The sequence below is a fragment of the Ambystoma mexicanum genome, chromosome 1p, assembly GCF_040938575.1.
Source record: "Ambystoma mexicanum isolate Mex_15411 chromosome 1p, UKY_AmexF1_1, whole genome shotgun sequence".
NCBI lineage: Eukaryota > Metazoa > Chordata > Amphibia > Caudata > Ambystomatidae > Ambystoma > Ambystoma mexicanum.
Window position 1 is genome coordinate 747277004 of NC_090921.1, and position 19675 is coordinate 747296678.

The 19675-nt window shown below is 47.6% G+C and overlaps 1 protein-coding gene across 6 annotated transcripts in view; it reads right to left on the minus strand.

The window, feature by feature from the left end:
- Positions 1–19675, minus strand: part of POGZ (pogo transposable element derived with ZNF domain) — a 1205269-nt gene that overhangs the window by 892376 nt on the left and 293218 nt on the right. For all 6 annotated transcript variants that reach the window (XM_069650424.1, XM_069650460.1, XM_069650451.1 and 3 more), the window contains exon 3: positions 611–766. In XM_069650424.1, the coding sequence (XP_069506525.1) occupies positions 611–766 (156 nt within the window). The remainder of the gene's footprint in view (positions 1–610; positions 767–19675) is intronic.

A 19675-nucleotide genomic window follows, 5' to 3' on the forward strand; every position in this document is an offset into this window, starting at 1 on the left:
ACTATTAATAGCTATAGGTTTTTAGATATCAATTAAGCACACAAATATTTTAAATAACTTGACAGTGGTCTACTGGTTCCAAGTTACATTGTTTGCCATTTCCTGCAGCCTTTGCCAACGGCTGAATGCCATTTCCCCAAACGCCACCTCTTTACACGCTCTGCACAACTCTGTCTCCCTTTATGTGGCTACAAAAAAACATTTCAAACCAGTGCCTGAACTGTTCATACTTTTCACCCATTCTAAACAGATTCCACCCTTCATCCCCCCACAGCTCAGAGCCACACCATCTACTAATTCTACCCCATGCTTTCCAATTACTGCCGGACACGGATACATGCCCACTGGTCAAAAATAATTGTGCACCTTCTGACACTCTTCAGGTAACATCCTTTCTTTTAGGTTACCATACATGCAGACCTGCATTTTTCACAGTCGCCATGGTTATTGGCACGACATGGGCAGAAACTGGACCTGAAACCGTTACATTTCAAATATGGATTAAACTCCATGAAGACACCACCACCCATCATATCAGTTCTCACAAAAATACCCTGTGCCGGCTGTAGGAACTTAATTAGGATTTTATCAAAATTGCATTTATACTTACCACTGTTGTTTGCAAAGAGTGTGACCAGTGTCTTCTTTGCATTATCATTATTCTGGACACCGCTGTTGCCCACAGATGAAGTCATTGTGTAGTGGTTTCCAAATGAAGTGTGGGCGACGATCGGCATGGGGGCAGAGACAGGTTGAACACTTGAAACTGAAGACAAAACAGAAACAAAGTCAGCAAAATGTTAAAAATGTGTCTGTAAGCTTATAACCAGTTACCCAACTCAAACATTTTTGTACCTGGTAAGAGGTGAATGCCATCAGGTTACTGGATTCAAAATATGCCTTGAAATAAGTTTGAACACCTGTAAAGGGATCCACTATAGTAACTCTGAATATCCTTATTCTCAGTCATATTTCAGTCTAAACATCAACGCACACAACATTTTTCAAGGCACCAGTTGTCAGAATCTTCCTATGAACAGATGCAATGTTGCTACAACATTACAGCTAGTCTCTTTTTATAAACATTAAGGAGAACATCAGGATATCTGAGAAGGAACAGTTTTTAAGGGATGCCTTTGATGCACACAAAAAGGAATACAACAAATATATGGTGTGTCATTGGGTCATAATCCAACAAACTACATGCCTGGTCAATAACCCAAACCGAAAATCACAAGAAAAGTACAAAAGAAGCCATCAGGCTTGCAGCAAAGACTAGACTAGAGGAGGAGAGAATAATGCACTACTAATTAAGATACGGAAGTCGAGGACCCAAGAACTTAAAATTGATTAAAACAAAATGCCATTTCAGAAGAACCACCACCAGAATTTGCCAAAAAAAAAAAACAAAGAATGGCAAAGTGAACTCAGCATATGACACAACCCCTGCCCGAAAGAACATCTACACCCCCATTCCCACATACTCCTGAGATATCTGGCCCTCCAAACTTGGGACCAAAGCATGCCCAGCAGATCTTGGCGAATTAAAGTGCAGTGCTTTGAAGGCACCAGATTATGTAAACCGGCATCCAAATCAGGCCCAAGCTCCAGATCTTCACATGCTTTCGATGCCAACCATTTTCTTACTGAGCTACTTTTAGACTGGGATTAGAATCTTCAAACATTAATTTTTGTGCAGAAGGAAGTCGTATGGGCGAGATGGGGATGTGATAAAGTCACAAGCACTAGGTCAAACCAGGCACAATAGTTTATAAAGTTTTATTTTTACAATTTGTCATGCGGTCTAAAGCTTGTAGGTTTATCTAGTTCACAGATTTCAACTCCACTCAGGAACATGGACATCCGTTTCGGAAGGCCGATAGATTGCGTCAAAGCTTTTATTTCTATTTCAGGGTGGATATAAAGATATAATGAGCAGGGGCCAAAACTAGCTTCTGGTTATCCGGCATCACCCAATAGGCAAAAGTGAACACTAGAGAACCAGGAACTAGTACATAGCGTGAAGAAAATCTAACTTTTAGGTGAGATGCAAACAACTTTATTATATTCAATGCATTATTATTTAAATGTCTTCTAAATGTCTCTAATGGTTCCTTATACACCTTTTCAGATACCAAAGTTAATGTCATATAGGTATGTTTGTATGGCCCCAGTTTTCCTCAGCAGCCAAAAGTAGCTCCTGGTAGCTTCTGTTGCAAGCTAACCAGACTCTCCTGGGCTAGGAGTAGGAAATAAATAACTCCCACCAATTTCGAACCCTGCTATTTGATCTGGAAACTTTGAAAGAATTGAAAGTCCATCGTGCTCCCAATGAGCTCTGAGGTACTGGGCAATAGCACCCACAGCAAGTAAACTTAGTAAAGTGAGTTCCTTTCCGCAAGATATTAAGGAATTTGGCATGGTTCCATCATTTCGAAGTTTCTCCAAACATTCTCCTCAGAGATGTGTGGGAGACCTAATCTTCAATCCCCTGAATGCAACGATTACCTAATTTTTAGGACTTGGAATGCCCCTTCAGCGATATATTAAACCGAAACACGAATGTGCACCATTCAACAGTGCTTCAATCCCTCTGGTTGGTTGGACAACATCACACTGAAAGGTACCGATCTCGCATGGACATCAATTACCAAAATACAACAATTGGTCACTTTCTTTGACTTGACATCCTCCCCCTCAAAATGGAGTGGGGGCAATTGTGTAGATCTCCTTTCAACCCCACTTATATTTCAAAATACGCTAAAATTGCATCATCCTTTTCTCATTCCATTTCATAGACAGCCTAGACATGTGTGGGTTTCCAAAGTTCTTTATTTACACATTCTATGTTGCAAAATCAAAGTGAGCCTAAAGAGTCAGCTTACAGATTGTAGGCCTGCAATTTAAGTATGACCTGCAGCAACCAATGTGAAAGCCAGACTCAGTGAGATGGGCGATTAATTTACCAGGTTACTCACCGTAGTGACCACCTTACTCCAAGTCCACAGTCCCCTTTCCTCCATACTTGTGGGACATCTCTCCGTCCTGTGGGACGGGACCGGAGCACTTTGTAAAAACCATCCAAATTTTTCCAAAAATGTGTCCTTCCTCTCTTTCATGCGCGGGGCGCGGCGCGTGCCCGTAACTCCGCCCACCTTGCCTCCGCCCCACGCATCGCCCCTCAGTCCTTTTCTTTGCCAGGTCAGAGACCCATTACCAATACAGAGGAACCTTATTAGAGGGGACGGCGCGTGGGCGTATGGAGGAAAGGGGACTATGGACTAGGAGTAAGGTGGTCACTACGGTGAGTAACCTGGTAATACTCCTACGTCCCGTCCCCTTTCCTCCATACTTGTGGGAGATTCCCAAGCACTCCTTACAGGAACTACGGGTGGATGGAAATAGCCCTTACTGAAAAAGGTTCTTCAGCACAGCCTGACCAAACTGAGCATCAGCTCTAGAACTCATATCGAGGCAGTAATGCTTACAGAAAGCAGATGGGGAGGCCCAAGTAGCTGCCCTAGCGATGGACTCCCAGGGAACATACTTCTGAAAAGCATCCGCAGCGGCCTTGCCCCGCACTAGGTGTGCATGGATACCTTTAGGAGGTTTCAGCTTTTGGACAGTGAAAGACTCCATGATACAGGCGGCAATCCACCTAGAAATAATTGCCTTAGACGCCCGTTTGCCTTGAGGGTTGCCGAAAGTCACAAAAAGTTGAGAAGAACTTCTAAGCTCGGTAGTCCTATCCAGGTAGAACTTAAGAGCTCTTCGGACATCAAGACAGTGTAGAACCCTCCCCGTCTCAGAGGCAGGGTTCGGAAAAAAGACCGGTAGGGAGATCGATTGATTCAAATGGAGTTCGGTCACCACCTTCGGCAGAAAAGTCGGATTAGTTTGAAGGACTACCTCGTCCTTGTGAAAAACCAAGAAAGGATGCTCCACCGACAATGCCTGGAGCTCACTCACTCTCCTTGCCGATGTAACGGCGACCAAAAAGGACACTTTCCAAGACAAGTACTTGAGGTCCACAGTAGCCATCGGCTCAAAGGGTTTATGGCACAGCGCCGTCAGGACAACATTCAGGTCCCATGGCGGGTGCGGATTACGAACTGGAGGGTAAAGGCGTGTTAATCCAGCGAAATGCTCTTTTTACCACTGGGTTAGCCAGAGAGTACGAACACTGATCCGTAGAGAGATAAGCAGAGACCGCTGACAGGTAAGTCCTGCATGACAGAACATGAATCCCTGACTCTGCTAGGGAGGACACGAAGGACAACAACGCGTCAACCGCGGCCCCCCCGGATCCAATTTCTTCTCTAGACACCAATGACAGAACCTGAGCCATTTACTCTTGTACTGAGATCTGGTCAAAGGTTTTCTGGCTGCCTGGATAATACGCGTGTTATCCGCAGACAAATTCAGATGCCCTAAAGACCTGAACTCGGGCACCAAGCCGCCAAGCTGAGCGATTGTGGGGAGGGGTGCCACAGCTGCTGCTCTCCCTGGTGGAGTAGATCGGGAATTACCGGTAACCTGATCGGCGGATGAACCGACAGGTGTTGGAGTTCTGAGAACCAAAACCTGGCCGGCCACCACGGGGCTATCAGTAGAAGAGAACAGTTCACCGAGTTCTTCAACTTCCAAATTGCCCGGTGAACTAGAGGCGGGAAGGCGTAAGCTCTCGTGTTGTGCCATGGAATCTCTAGAGCATCCCCTAGAGAGGAGGCTCCCAGCGCCCCTTTGGAGGAATACAGAGGTAGCTTCTTGTTCGCCGCTGTCGCGAAGAGGTCCACCTGCGGTGTGCCCCAGCGCGAGAAAATCCCTGAGAGGACCTCCGCCTTCAACTCCCACTCGTAGCTGACCACTGTCTGCCGGCTGAGGGCATCGGCTGTGACATTCAGCTGGCCCGGGATGTGCACAGCAAGCAGCCAGACACCATGAAGCACGACCCACTCCCAAATCTGGATGGACAGGTCCACGAGAGGGGGGGGGGGGACCACTTTGTTTCAATGACCGGTCTGACCGCCTTGAGTGCCAATAAAATCGCCAGAAGCTCCAAATGGTTTATGTGCAGGAGTTTGTCCTGAGGCGACCAGAGGTCCGAGACCTGAAGGAGATCTAACGTCGCACCCCATCCTAGGAGGGAGGAGTCTGTCGTGATCGTCACCATAGGGACCGGGTCCTGAAACCCCGCGCCCCCAGACAGATTGCTGAGAGATGACCACCAGTCCAGGTCTACTCTCATGGAATCCGGAATCATTATCCGCATGGCGTCTGGATCCACTGCCTGACGCCATGAATTCTGAAGGGCCATCTGGGTCCGTCTCATTTTGAGACGAGCAAGAGGAAGAGCCAGCACACACGAGGCCATGAGGCCCAGAAGCCTCTGGAACCACCAGGCCGACATACCCTCCGACTGCACAAACATCCGACACGTGGCCAACAGATCCGCCATTCTGTCCCTGGTCAGGTATACTCTGCAGTCGATCATGTTCCAACGAAAACCCAGAAAAATCAGGTCCTGAGAGACCATCATGGAGGTTTCCCGCCAGTTCACCGACAGCCCAAGATAGAACAGGAGCTGAAGGAGAGACTGGAGGTTGCCCGCTGCCGCCAGCGGACAAGGGCTGCGTAGAAGCCAATCGTCCAAATAAGGATACACATGGATACCCTTGAAGGCGAAGATAGGCCGCAATCACCGACATCTTCGTGAAGACAAGTGGCGCCGAGCTGAGGCCAAAAGGAAGCACCCGAAACTGGAAGTGCTCCTCTCCCAAAGAGAAACAGAGGTACCTCCTGTGTGGAGCCCAAATCAGGATATGCATGTTCGCATCCTGAAGGTCCACCACGCTGAGCCAATCGCCCACCTGTAACGAGGAGCGAATCTGGCTGGGCGTGATCATCTTGAATTTCTCTTGGGGTAAGGAAAGATTGAACTGGGAAAGGTCTAGGATGGTGCGCAGGCCAGCCTGGTTGGGTTTGGGCACCGTAAACAGCCGGGAGTAGAAGCCCTCCCCTCGCTCCCCAAGGGGAACGGGTTCCACAGCTCTGAGGAGCAGAAGTCTCTGAACCTCGGCCTTGAGGGAGGGTGAGCCCGACAGCTGAAAAGGGGTGGGGTAGGGGGTAAAGGTAAGCAGAAGCCCGCCCGAGCGACTGACAAGACCCATCTGTCTTCTGTGATGGTCTGCCACGCCTCCCAATGAGACGCGATGCGTCCTCCCACCGGGGTCTCGCACGAGCACGGAAAAACCTCATTTGGCAGGTTTATCTGTGGCGGTGCCACCTGATCCTGATGAAGAGGCTGAGGAGCGGGAGAAATACTGTGTACGCTGTTGTCTACGGCGGTATTTCCCACAGGAGTGTCCTCTCTGCGCGATTTGCGGTCGAGGAAGCCCCTGAAAGCAGAAGGACGACTGCGATAACGGTCTCTGAGGTTTGAAAGGAGCTTTAACCAGAACAGACAATGATTTAGCCGTCTGAGTGCTATGCTTGGTGAGCTCTACATCAGTAGAAGAATGAAAAAGCTCCTTACCATCGAATGGAAGGTCCAAAACCTTGTCTTGCACTTCCTTCGAAAACTTAGTGGCATGCAACCACACTTGCCTCGAGGTATCAACCCCGAGCATCATGTCCCGAGCCGAGGTGTCTACGTGATGAGCCGCAGCCTCCAGGAGATCCTGGGCCAAGACCCTGGCATCGGAAAGGCCACCTCTGAAATCTTCCAACTTCGACCAGAATGTGCTCCTCAAACTCCGACAGACCTTTCCACATCCGTATGTTAGATCCCGCCAAAATCAATTTGCCATTGGCCTGCCTGAGCTGCAAGGCCGAATTGGCAAAGATTTTCCTCCCTAGGGAGTCCAGGAGCTTGTCCTCCTTTCCCAAGACCTGAGTTGCCGTCGCAGAAGAGGATGCTGCAGGTCCGGACTGCAACGTGGCCGCAGCCACCACTGTGGAGGAGGGAGGCGGACAAGACGACAAGGCCACTTCCTCCAAAGAGTGCAGCCTGTACCTCTCGTCAATCTTTTTATTGACGAAAAGTCCTGAGTGTGGCTTCTCCCAGACTCTTCGGACCTCAGCCAAAACATCCTTCTGCAGGAAAAGGCCGGTACGCTCCAAAGGAGACAGGGTGAACACCCCAGAAAGCACGCACTCTTGTGGAGCAGGTGCCTCGGGAACCGGGACATCTAAGAAATTCATCATGTCCAGCATGAAAAGCTCCAACAGAGCAGGGGAGGTCCTCGTTGTCCTGCTCGCCTTGAGGGTCATCTGACAGGTCAGGATCCTGCTGGACCGTGTCAGGCACTGCCTTGTCCACTGGGAACAACGGTGGCAAAGGCGGAAGAGCAGGGGCAGGCACCACGGGCAAAGAAGGCGTCGGCGGAACCACCAGAGGAACGGGTGGAGCCGGAGGCGCTGGTGGACAAATTTCCTTAAAAAGCCCTTGAAATACTCCCTCATGGGGTTGGTGCGCATAAGCGCTTGAAATTTACCGAAAAAAAAGTGTCCTCAGGAGATTGCTTCGAAACCTGAGGAGGCCTCTCATGAGGTGGACAAATCCAGGGACGTAACGGAGAAGGGTGCCACGCCGGGCCCTCCGCCGACGTACCCACATAAATCAAAGGGGCCGCCCCTGCAGGCAACGAAACATTGTGCTGAAGAGGCATCCGGGCGTTCCAATCATAAACTGACCGGTAAGGATACGCACAAGTGACCTTATGTTCACCCAAGGGACCGAACCCTACACCAGAGGCCGATGGCGTAGTTGTAGGGGTAGTACCTAAAATGGCCGCTGTGGTCGTGGCGGGAACGGCCGCCATTTTGTCTTCATCAGAGGGGAACTGCGGCACGTGAGGTGGTGAGGCAGGGGTCCCCATCGATGGATCAGGGGTCTTAATTTTAGCCTTAACATAAGGAACCTCGGCAGAGCCAGTATTATGAGGCCTGGAATGTTTCTGCGACATACCAACCGCCAACTGAGCCTTCTAAGTAAGGACCTCGGCACTGCCGGTAAAAGAAGAACCTTGCTTCTTTGCCCCCTCAACAGATCTGGTATCACCACAAGAGCGGGAACGGTGAGAAACCGTTTTCACCGACAGGGCCCTGCCCGGCCCCTCAGAACTGCTGGTAGCCTTAGCCTCTGTACGAGGGACCTTGGGCCTAGGCCCGGTAATCGCCTTATCGGCACGGGCCTCGAACATCCGTTCGGTAAACGCAAGCCCAGCCAAGGCCTCGGGGCGCACCCTGGTCTTGTTTTTAAGGGCAGCCGAAAGAGAGGCCTCAGAGCAAGCTCCGGTACCCTGTGACTCTGCAGTACTGGGTCTACACAGCCCCCACAGGAGGGGCCTCGGAAGTTACTCCGGTGTACACAGGTCCCTTATGGAGATCCTCGGAGAAAACTCCGGTATAATTATTAGGCCCGACAGGCACCTGAGGGCGAACCCCGGTGACAGAGCGATCAATGCCCCTCCCGGTTCGAGAGGAACCCGGGAAGGTATCCCCCAGCCGGGGGGCTCTGAAAACTAAAGAACTTACCGGGCGTTTCTTCTTCTCGTCGATGAACGCCTGAAAATGAGATGGAGGAGCGGGTCGGAACACCTCCTCCCATCGTTCCAACCGACGTTGAAGAGCCCGGACCGAAATGGAGTCACAGTAAAAACAGGAGTCCCAGCGGTGTTCCGGACCCAGACACTCTAAACAAAGAGGATGGGGATCCGCCCTCGCGAAGCGACAATGACACGAAGAGCAGTCTGGAAAGTCTAATTTAAAAGACAGACAGGCTAGAAGACGAACGCTAGCGAGAGCCAGAGAGGAAAACAGGGAAGAAAATCTTCCGAGGATGCAAGTGCGTCCGGCCCCGATTGAGCAGAGAAAAGGACAGAGGGGCGATGCGCGGGCAGAGCCAAGGAGGGCGGGGTTACAGCCACGCGCCGGGCCCCGCGCAGGAAAGAGAGGAAGGACACATTTTTGGAAAAATTTGGATGCTTTTAACAAAGTGCTCCGGTCCCGTCCCACAGGACAGAGAGATGTCCCACAAGTATGGAGGAAAGGGGACGGGACGTAGGAGTAAGAAGGATTGCACCTAGGATCAAGGAAGAAGTTAATTTACTTATCCAGAGCGGAATAACAAAACCTCTGTTATTTGCTAGACAGTGTGATCCAGCAATGATAGCCATTGTGTCTTGTAACAAGACTTGGATATGTAGGCTGCAACTAATGGGTTTCCAGGTGGACAAGCAAAATGATGAGGGAGGGGTGTAGAATTCTGAAATTGACGATAAATAGAAAGATTAGATAGATATAAGAACCAGTGGCCATTGGGTCAGAATGGTACAGTAGGTACCATTCTGCATTCCATAGATCTACAACAAGGAGGTACAACTGGAGAACAAATACCCCCTTAATAGACTTTCACGAAAGAGCCATCATGTCATCAGTGACCACAGGGACATGGCAGCCCCGAACCAAAAGAGAATTTTAGGGCTAGTCAGATGGCCTTCAGTTCCATGCAGTCAGTTTAGAGCTGAATAGGGGATATGCCAAGTCTGTCCCCCTAGCATATTTAAAAGGATCACACCAGATGTTCCACATATTGGGACTACGAAGAGTCCATATGAAGTTATGTGGATGATGCCCATCTGCTAGCTCTAGACGCTAGCATCTCTGGGCAAGCTTGTTACGGCTTATACATCATTTGTGACCCAAAAAGGATGGATTGTGAAAGTACATTTTTTTTTTCAACAATACGATGGCAGTATGGAAAGCAACTTTTTGGTCAAACCACTGTGCATAAATGAGCAGAGGTTGGAACCATGTGCCAAGTTTCAATATACCCAGTCATGGGCGGGGCCAAATGGCACGACAGGCGATGACAATGGTTCAAGCAAATGGTGCTAACACCACATTTGCAAGCAAGATAAAAAGTCATCCTATTGGTTTGTTGGAATATGCAATGCAAAATCAGTATCAACAGAAATGTATGGAGCTGTGATGTGAGGCTTTTTGGTCTCTTATCCTCCGTTACGACATTTGATTTAGAATTAGGAGTAGCATACCTAAAGGTTGTAATCTCTTTACAGTCATTAAGGGCTGGTGCTGGCTTTGGGTTAAATCCCAGGTTTCTCCAACTAAAGGACTAGTTTTAGACCTTCACCAAAATGTGCTGGTAAGTAGGCTAAAGACACTGCAAAACAACTTAAGACAGGTGATCCAAACAAATGTGCTGAGCAATTACAATCAGGAAGAAAAGGCGATAAAGTTGAAAGGAGAAATTAAGATAATACAATAGAAGACTAATTTCACAACACAGTTGAAAAGCCAACCATGCAGACCAGAACCAGGTCGAGAACGGGGGTCCGCAGTGGTCAAAAAGACCACCTGCACTACCAAGCACTGCTGCGGTAGAAAAAGTACACAGCATCATACGAGTAGCGGGTGAAGGGCAGGTAGGCCACAACCAAGCCCACGGAAGGATGAACATCCAAATACCCGATGAGAGGGTACCAGAACTAGCAGGCAAAGCAGGGTTAGAGAAACCTGTAGCCCCCACTGGACTAATAAACCCAGGAGCCCAGGAGGGGGTGAGAGAAACAATACACAAAGAAGGGCTGAGCATGTTGGTAGTCCACACTGGGCTGAGAATCCAAAGACCCACAAAGACCCCAGGAGGGGGTGAGAGCAGCAACAACCTATGTAGGTCTGTATCCTAAACAAGGCTGAAAGTAGAAATAACCGACCAGGAATGAAGAGAACGTTGTGTGTTTGTGAATATCAACCTATTCAGATAAAAAGAACCGGTTACATTTAATAAGGAAAATAAATCCCTGAAGAGGGGATAAACTAGAAACTGTTTGGACTGAGTGATAAGGTTGTATTGCTAAAAGAAACAGGAGACATGTTCGTTTGTTTGCTGGAATTACAAGGCCCAGAGCTGGAAAAGACTTTGAGGACTCTTAGGTGGGGGGGGTCAGAAAAGTGGCCACCGCTGATGTACCCAAGAGTAACTGTATCGTAAACTAAAGCTCCTTTCTTTTTATAGCTGTAGGGTAGATGTTGGGATAGAGTAGGTTTTGACAGAGGGCAGAGTTTATTTGCAAGACGTCCTCACAAGCACCCATTTGTTGTTTTTTAGAGTAGGAAGCCCATCATACAGGTATGGTTTAGAGGAAGTTGCTTTATTTTTTCATAAATAAAACCTCTTGTTCATGCATGTCCTCTTGTCCATCTCCTATGTCAGATTTACTACATAGTCCACAGAAGAAATTGCAAGGAGAATAAGGAAGACGAGGATCCACCAAGGTACTCTACTGGAACAATTAAATTACTATGTGGTGCATTTACATACCAGATAACAGTAACTAATGTCTCCATGTCTTTAGACAGATGTTAATTGTTACCTTTTATTAACACAGCTGAATTGAAGTTAGTCTGCCCCCTGGAAGAGCCAAAGGGCTCGAGAATTGTTTTGGAAATAAGCAAATAATTGTCTAAGCATATTATTAAACTTCAATTAGTATGGAGAAAATACATATAATTTGGCAAATATATCAACTTAACAGTCTCAGAATTATTACGAACAAAAGTGGGGTGCTCTGCCAAACCTCCAAGTAATTCTTTATAATTATAAGTAGAATACTACGGTTCAATTTTATTAGACATAATGTAAGATCAATCAGCCGTGAACATTGGTTTCAGCACAGTAATCAGATAGACGCAAAGGGCACGTTAAATCATTATGGAAAAGTGGAAGGAATTTATTTAAATGTTTTTTTTTTTTAAAGATAAGACCTCTTTAAAGGCTTATCTCCCAATGGCACCTTAGATACCCCCAGCAGAAAATGTATCTTAGGTAACGGTACTGAAATACAGGTCCATTTGTCTATTTTTACATATTTAGGCTTGGTCTTCTAACTTTACAGACTAATCAAGCAAGTTGGAGGGGATCGATTGGGGGAGCTAGTAAGTGAGTTTCATGAGGTTTTATGCCCGTGCTAAACAAGACAAGGAAACTATTGCACTTGGTTTTATTTTCAAACTTTATATAAAGATCAAAAGGGAAAAAGCTATACGTAGGATAAGTAGGACTATAAGAAACCACAGACTGGCATGAAGCTATCTTTTACTACTCCTGGATATTTACACATGCCATGCGGTGGCATTTTTTTAACGCGACTATAAATAGCAGGGATGTTGTACTTGAGAATGGCCATTACCTTTTTAGGAGTATTTTGGTGCATTATTCTTACTTGCTTAAAAGGATTATATGGTTTGTAACAGTGCAGAAGGATAAAACCTAGGTTTCCCCAACTCCTAAGAGGGGTTTCCCTGCCTCAACTAAAACACTAAGGGTTCTGTCAGATTATCAGTGTGAATCATCAGTCCACCATCCTGTGTCACAAATTCTAGTTTAGTTTTAAGTGTGTAAGGGAGGCATGGTATCACACGTATGACAGACACAAAAGGTACAATTTGTAAAACCTTTATTTAATTCTCAGGTTTGGAAAAACTCCTACTTTGGCCTATAGCTAAAATGGGAGTAGTCTCTACCATCAAATAATAATGAAAATGCAGTAGTCCTAGTCAGTCTGTCAAATCGAAATGGCTTATACTAACAAAAACCTAATGCCTGCCCTCTCTCTTGTACAAAACATGTGTAAAAGGGAATATGCATGTAAAGGAAAATCAGTGTTCAAATATAAAGAATCAAAGTGGCTGAGTCCGCTCTATTCCCCATGTTGGACAGCACAGAGTAAAGCAGTCCCTGTAGACAGGATGACGCACCCTGGCTCAGGTTCTCAAAAACAAAAAACAGCAGTTCAAAACATGGATGGAGGCCCGCCTGGCCTTCCACGTTGAAGTCACTTTTCTAAAGTTTCAAAAGATCTTTTGACAGTTCAACAAAAAAACTTCACAGTTCAACAAAAGTTCACGTAGGCCTCCCTCAACACTTGCGAGGGTACCCTTCCCCAAGATTTATTCACCTTAGTTGGGGGCTCCCTTCCGCCAACTTTTCACACTTCACTTATGTTCTCCCTCTCAGTCGGCTCAGACCTTTTTTCTGATGTTGAAGACTTTCAAATCGGCAAGGCCTTTACTATAGACCTCTGCCCGACCACTTTGACTCTTCCTTCTTCTCAAACTCTTGTATTTGCCCCAGTGTTTCTTGGTCCATGTAGTTCAATCTCATATGCACAAGAGTTCAATATTCATTCTTTACTTCCCCTTTCGCCGTTGTCAATCTTGATCATCTAGATGTTTAAAGTTCATTGACCTCATTGCTTTTATAATCAAACATTTCACCTTTTGCAGAGACTTTCGAGTGGGCCACTTCCTTTCGCCAGACCACTCCGCTACTCTGCATCACTGGCTTCAAAGTTATTTTAAAGTTCACCACAGGTCTGCCTTTGTTCGCATCTCATTCACACGCGTGCAGCCTTCAATTGCGATATAATTTTGCAACTTCAATCTTTCCTTTAACACACAATGATCTTTAAATTTGCTCGCCAACTCACTGACTGTGCATTCCTTTCTGGTCTTTTGTCTATAATTCATGAGTCAAGGTTAATACCACAGACTTGACCTCGCCTCCCCAGCTCCTGTCGTTCACCCAAGAGGGTCGCAGGCGCCTTTGAAAACAATGCCGACTTCTTGTCTGGACTTTGGCCATCTCCACGTATCTCACGATTCTTTGGAGGAAACTACTTACTGCAGGAAGTCCTGGATTCCTTCACCGATGGCTCTCGCCCATCGATCAGTCGCTCTGCCCCAGTAGGAAGTAAGCCAACAGGCGCTGCACGTTCTATATATACCTTCGATGTCAATCCTCGAGATGGAGGCCCTCCAGGGACATCGAGTCGACTGCATCAATGCACAGCGCCCTCTGGCAAAAGAAAATTCCGAAGCAGCTGGATGTTAGGGAGAATTCCCTGTTTAGGCTGAATTTCCTAACCTAGTGAGACCCCCAGCAGCTTTGCTGGATTTTTGGGGTTTATTTTTTCCTCCTGCCAAGAGTGAGACTCTTTTACCCTCACTCTTGGACATGATTTGAATGTGGTTCTTTGCCTCTAGATGTGTTTAATGGGCTATGGGGTCTTTTACTCCATAGGGCTTCATGTGTTTTTGTGATGTGTGTTACACAGCACCCTCAGTGCAGTAACACAGGGCTGTCATAGTGACTCCCCAGTATAGACTCCTGTAAAGTCACCATTGACTTTACTAGTCTTAAATTCTGAACAGAACCAGTACAAACCAGCATATTGTGGACGTACTGGCTGGGGCAATTAGATTGCCCCGGGTCTGTTAGTCAAGCGGGCACGTCTCCGTCCCCCCTGATCGAGTTTTGGCTGGTGGCAGTGGATACTCCTTTTTATATTCAACCGCGAATATTTCTCTATGGGATTTTCCCATTGTTCGAGGCTATCTTTATTTATTTAATTACGATAGCCTCGAATATAACGCAGGTTTAATTAATATTAATTCTCCGGTTGGTGTTTTTTTGCCAAAACTCGGTTCTAAAATGGCGTTTGTGTTTTCTTCTGTGACTCCAACCCAAGTCGAGCCCTTTGTTCCACTTTTTGGCAGGCTTCTCCACAGAAGCACTCCAAAGTGGTGCCACTCTGTCTGGGGTACTTAGGAGAGGTGGAGGGGGATTTAGGCACCCTGGACTGAGTTGCCTAGGCAACTCAAGTCGCACTCCGTCCTGATTGGCCCAAGTGGTGAGCCGGCCGGCTCACCACTTAGCATGTTTGAGTGACAGCTAGGCTGAGTGAATGGGGGTTTTCTGCATAAAAGCAGGGATTTGGGCACTGGAACTTCAGAAGTCGCCACAGGACCTAAGAATCCGACGAGGGAGAAGCTGAGCCGACCTGCCACAACGACACCACTGGTGGAACCCTGCTGGACCGTCTCACCACTTTTCCCAACGACAGAGGAGATCTCCAGCCGGAGAGTCTTCTTTCTTTGACTGGTGGGGATAACCAGTTTCACCGTATTTCGCCTTCCCGACTTATCTCGTGGCCGCCTTGCCTGTGCCAAGCACCCCGGCAACCGGGATACCACGTTTTACCACAACCGCGAATTAAAGGGTAATACCTTTAACCTGAAAACTCTGCAGCTGGTTTCTTCCCTGGCAGTGCAACGACCTTCATCTTTCCTCCAAGTCGAGATCTTCTCTTCCCCTGGACAACGACAAGACTTGCACCCGTTGCCAGGAACAACTGCCACCGCTGGAGGATCCTTCCCACTTAAGGGACTGTGTCCCGTCCGGCTTCCCTTGCCACCGACTGTATGGGGTAGATTTAGCCCCCGGCCTTCGAACCTGGGTTAGCCTCGGACACCCTGGCTAAACTTTTCTGAGCCTCTCTAAACTCTTTTCAAACTCTCTGCAAGACTTTCTAAGCCTAGTGTAACTGTGTGATCTTAGGCGCATTTGTGCTCTGCTCTCTCTAAGAGTGGGCCCAGCCCATGGACTTTGGCTCACAAGTGACTTTTGCTCTTCTGCCTTGCTAATAGTGTTCCTAAAGCTTAGAGTGGTGTATCTTCCCATATTCTGTCTTTTTCCCTCCCTTCTTCATTAACTTGTTGGAGTGCCATATATAGTTAAGCACTCACCTCTGTATGAAAATGAGTGGTGTTAACTAAGACTTAGCTGATAAGGAATAAGGGTTGTATATATTATAATAGTAACTGTGTTTAGAGTGTTTTACGTTAAGAGTGCTGGAGTGTTTCTGTAACGCTCACCTGATTCCCGCAGAGGCGCCGGTCTTGACTGGGTGAATGCCGTATCTTCAAAGGTGATGTGTAACACACGGTTGGCTCTTTGGGCTGGACCTCTGTGCACTGTATGTCTGACTCGAAGAGTAAGATGTCTTAGGTAAGTGAACGCCGAGCTCTCCATCTGCCTCGGGGCAGGGTGCCGTAACCAGTTTCTTCACTGGATAAGGGTGCAGGCCTCTTAACCTACGTCGTTGACTGCACGAACGGTAAGTTCTGGCACTTCAAATGTCTTAAGTCTTTTGTAATGATATCTCTTGTTTTGAAGGGTTCCGGCGATGGCGGATGGCGGGCTGATGAGAGTTGAGGATCGAACCCGCGTGTGGAATAGAAGCGCCTGGAAGCACGTAAGTAAGCGCTTGTAGCCTGCTTCACGATTCGCACTAACTGTCCCTTTTATCTTGCAGGTACAAGTTCGGAGCTTTAGAGAAGCTGAAGGGTACTGGAATACCCACTGGATTCGGCGTGGGAAGGAGTAATGGCACTTGAGTAATAAAGTTGCCCAATGTCTTTAAACGCACCTTCTTTTGTCTTTCAGATGCGGGATGCAGCGCCGAAGGCCTCCGGAGCGTGCGAAGAGCTGGTAAGCTTTTGTCTTTCAGATGCCGGAATGCAGTGCGAAGACCTCCGGAGCATGCGAAGAGTAGGTAAGCCTTTGTCTTTCAGATGCCGGAATGCAGTGCGAGGCGTTGGTGACAGCCGATGGACCAGGTAAGAGATGCGCTGCCACTGAAGACCGTAGTGCTAACCTGTTCTTTCTTTGTCTTTACAGGTGCTGCTGAAGACTGGATTCCAGGATGGTAAGCCTTTGTTCCCTTAGGCCCAGGATCAGAAGCAGAAGACACGATGAGCGTTCTGCTGCAGAGAATGCAGAATAACGCAAAGCAAGATTCATCCATCGGGTGTGGTTTAAATAGCCTCCTGTAGTGCTTAGGTGTCTCCTTCCACAGCCACGCCTAGGTAAGAAAAGAGTTCCTGCTTTCCAGAAGAGTTCCAGTGTTCTGAACCTAGGGAGTGGCTCCTGCCCCACCCAACAGGAAAAGTAGTCCCAAACAGAAGAGGATCAGGGGTTCAACTGGCAGGTAAGTAAGCAGCATGGTCTGCTGCAGGTAAGTCCACCCAAGCATTATGAGCCCGGCGCTTCCAGCGCTGGGACTGGGCATCTTTATGAGCCTGGTGCCACTGGCGCCAGGACAGGGTCCAAAAGGTCCCAATTGGGACTGGCTGGCACTCGGAACCGGGGTTATGGGTCTGCTTCCAAGGGAGTCGGGCAAGTCCTGATCTTTTGGAAGCAGAGATCATGACAACTTCAAACAGTGTGTTTTTAAATAATTATATACTTTGATACCAAAGCTCTGGTCAGTGTTTGCTTGTATTGTATCTGAGTGCCTATTGTGTATACTTTGCATACTGCCTAACTCTTCTTGAGGGAAGTCTGACTGCTCAGCCACAGCTACCAGGTAAATCTGGGTGGAACAGACTGCTACCAAGTGGGTTTACTGCTAACACCTGTAGTCCTGAATCTTTTGCAGTGTTCCCAAAGGGAACTGCACAGGTTTCTGCCTAACACTGGATATTGAATATCAAAGATGAGGAATACGCGGGAGGACACAAACAATTTTAAAGGGTATTTGGTCATCCTCCCTCTGGTACAAAGTCTCATTCATTTGTTTGTTATGTAGGGATTGAGGGAAAGGAAGGCAAAAGGAAGGCAAAAGCAAAGGAAAGCTCCCTGTAGAGCCTGCTGCAGGTGAGCCAGTCTGGGGTAGTCTGCTGCAAGAGGAGACGTCCTCATGAAAGGCGGTCCCAGCAGCAGCAGCAGCAGCAGTCTGATGCAGATAGCATTTGCCACAGAGGAGCATGCGGAACGCAGCTCTCCCCGAAGTAGCCCTGAACTGGAGACACATAGCCACAGTAGAGACGAAGCCTCGACTACTCCAGATGTGGAGGGAAGGCACCCACTATTCATGGTGCATACGATCCAGCGAACACTGGCGGAGACGCAAATCGGCACAGAACGAGCGAGGAGCCACTCCGTGGTGCAGTGCCAGCTGAGAAGACTACCCCTCCCGAGGAAAATCACTGCTGCACAAAAGGTACACTCTCCTCCCAGGGAAGAGGGAGAAGGGGCAAAGAGACCCAGCCATAGCCCAAGATGTGGTCTTACGTTTCTGTCTTTCAGCCCAAGAGCGGGGTGAGCTACAAGATCCTATGGCAGGTTAGAAAAGCAGAGACGCCAGAGTAACGGGACCTGAAGGCAGGGTGGACCAACAGTACCCCAAGAGGTGGTATGAAGTGAGATCCTAACGTGGAAAGTGAGAAGTTATTCCTCTAGAGGTGAAGCAAGAAACCATACCTCAAGGCGGGGTGAGGGGATCAAAACCTGCAATGGGGAGAAAAAGGACTGCAAACAATTTGGGCTGAGAGCAACCATATTCCAAGGCCAAGTGGCTCCAGCATGACTGCAAGTCAGAATATCCTTTTTGGCAAGAAGACTTTTGGGTTGGAGCCAGAAATCAGCCAACACCAGGAAATAAGGAAGAACAGACAATATGAACAGCACAAACAAGCACTTGGTCTGGGAGACACCAGAGTGACATTTGAGTGTGGTCAGAAGCCCGACACCAATACCATGGTCGAGAGCGAATCCTTTGCAGAACATTCTGGTTGAGTTTATGTTAATATTTTGTCTAAGTGGCAGGGCCAAAACTTAAGTTTGGTTGGATTTTGGACGGAGGACTGAGCTGTTATGCAACATCCTGACAAGCAGCATTTATTATTTTCTAGATAGTGCTAAGAACATCCTATAAGAAGGGATAGAACAGGCCATATTTTCTTTTGTTTGATAAAATCTGAGTGCAACATGACCTCTTGAGCCGAACGTGGCATAAAACACACTATTAGTTGGTCCCCGAGGCTTAACCAGAGACTGTGTAGAAAATATTCTTAACTACACACTCACAGCCCACCGCAAACCTATGCCTATTAATGTTAATGTTAAAGGTCATTTGTATCGCGCACTATCACCACCGAAGTGGTCCCCTGGCGCTCTGGCGGCTCTGAAAAGGGGAGGAGAGGGGGTGGGTTAGTAGGAATAAGCTGGAAAAGTGCAAGAGAGCAGTGATGTGCTGTTGGCAGCCTCAGCCCGGTGGTTCCGTCGGCCGGGCTTGGGGTGTTTTATGGTCCGTAGTCGTCGTGTGCTGTTGTGCAAGGCTATGTGTGGTTTGTTTTGTTGTTGCATTGTTGTGAAGTTTGTGCGGATTGCTGCGTTTAAGGCTTGTGGTTGTGTTTGGTTATAGTTTGAGAGGTGTCTGCAGAGGGATGGAATTGTTAGTTGGTTGGTTAGTTGGCATTGCTGTCCCTGCAACCGTGGGATTCCATCTAGGTCCGGCACATGCTAACAGTCACATTTCTATCTAGATGCGACGCAAGCTAGGTTTCACAATTCTAAGTGTGGTGCATGCTAAGAGTCACATATGCTAACGGTCCCATTCCTGAAATTCCATCTGAGTGTGGCATATGTTAACCATCATATTTCTATCTAGATGCGACGCGGACTAAGCTTGGGAATTCCATCTGAGTGTGGCACATGCTGACCATCATATTTCTATCTAGATGCGACGCGGACTAAGCTTGGGAATTCCATCTGAGTGTGGCACATGCTGACCATCATATTTCTGAAATTCCATCTAAGTGTGATATCTGCTAACATTCATATTTCTGTCTAGATTTGGCGCAGACTAAACTTGAGAAATTCCATTAAGTGTGGCACATGCTAACAATCACGTTTCTGTAGTTACCTCTAAGTGTGGTATATGCTAGCAGTCACATTTCTGCAATTCCATCTAAGCATGGCACATGCCAACAGTCATATTTCTGTCTAGATTAGGCGCAGACTAAA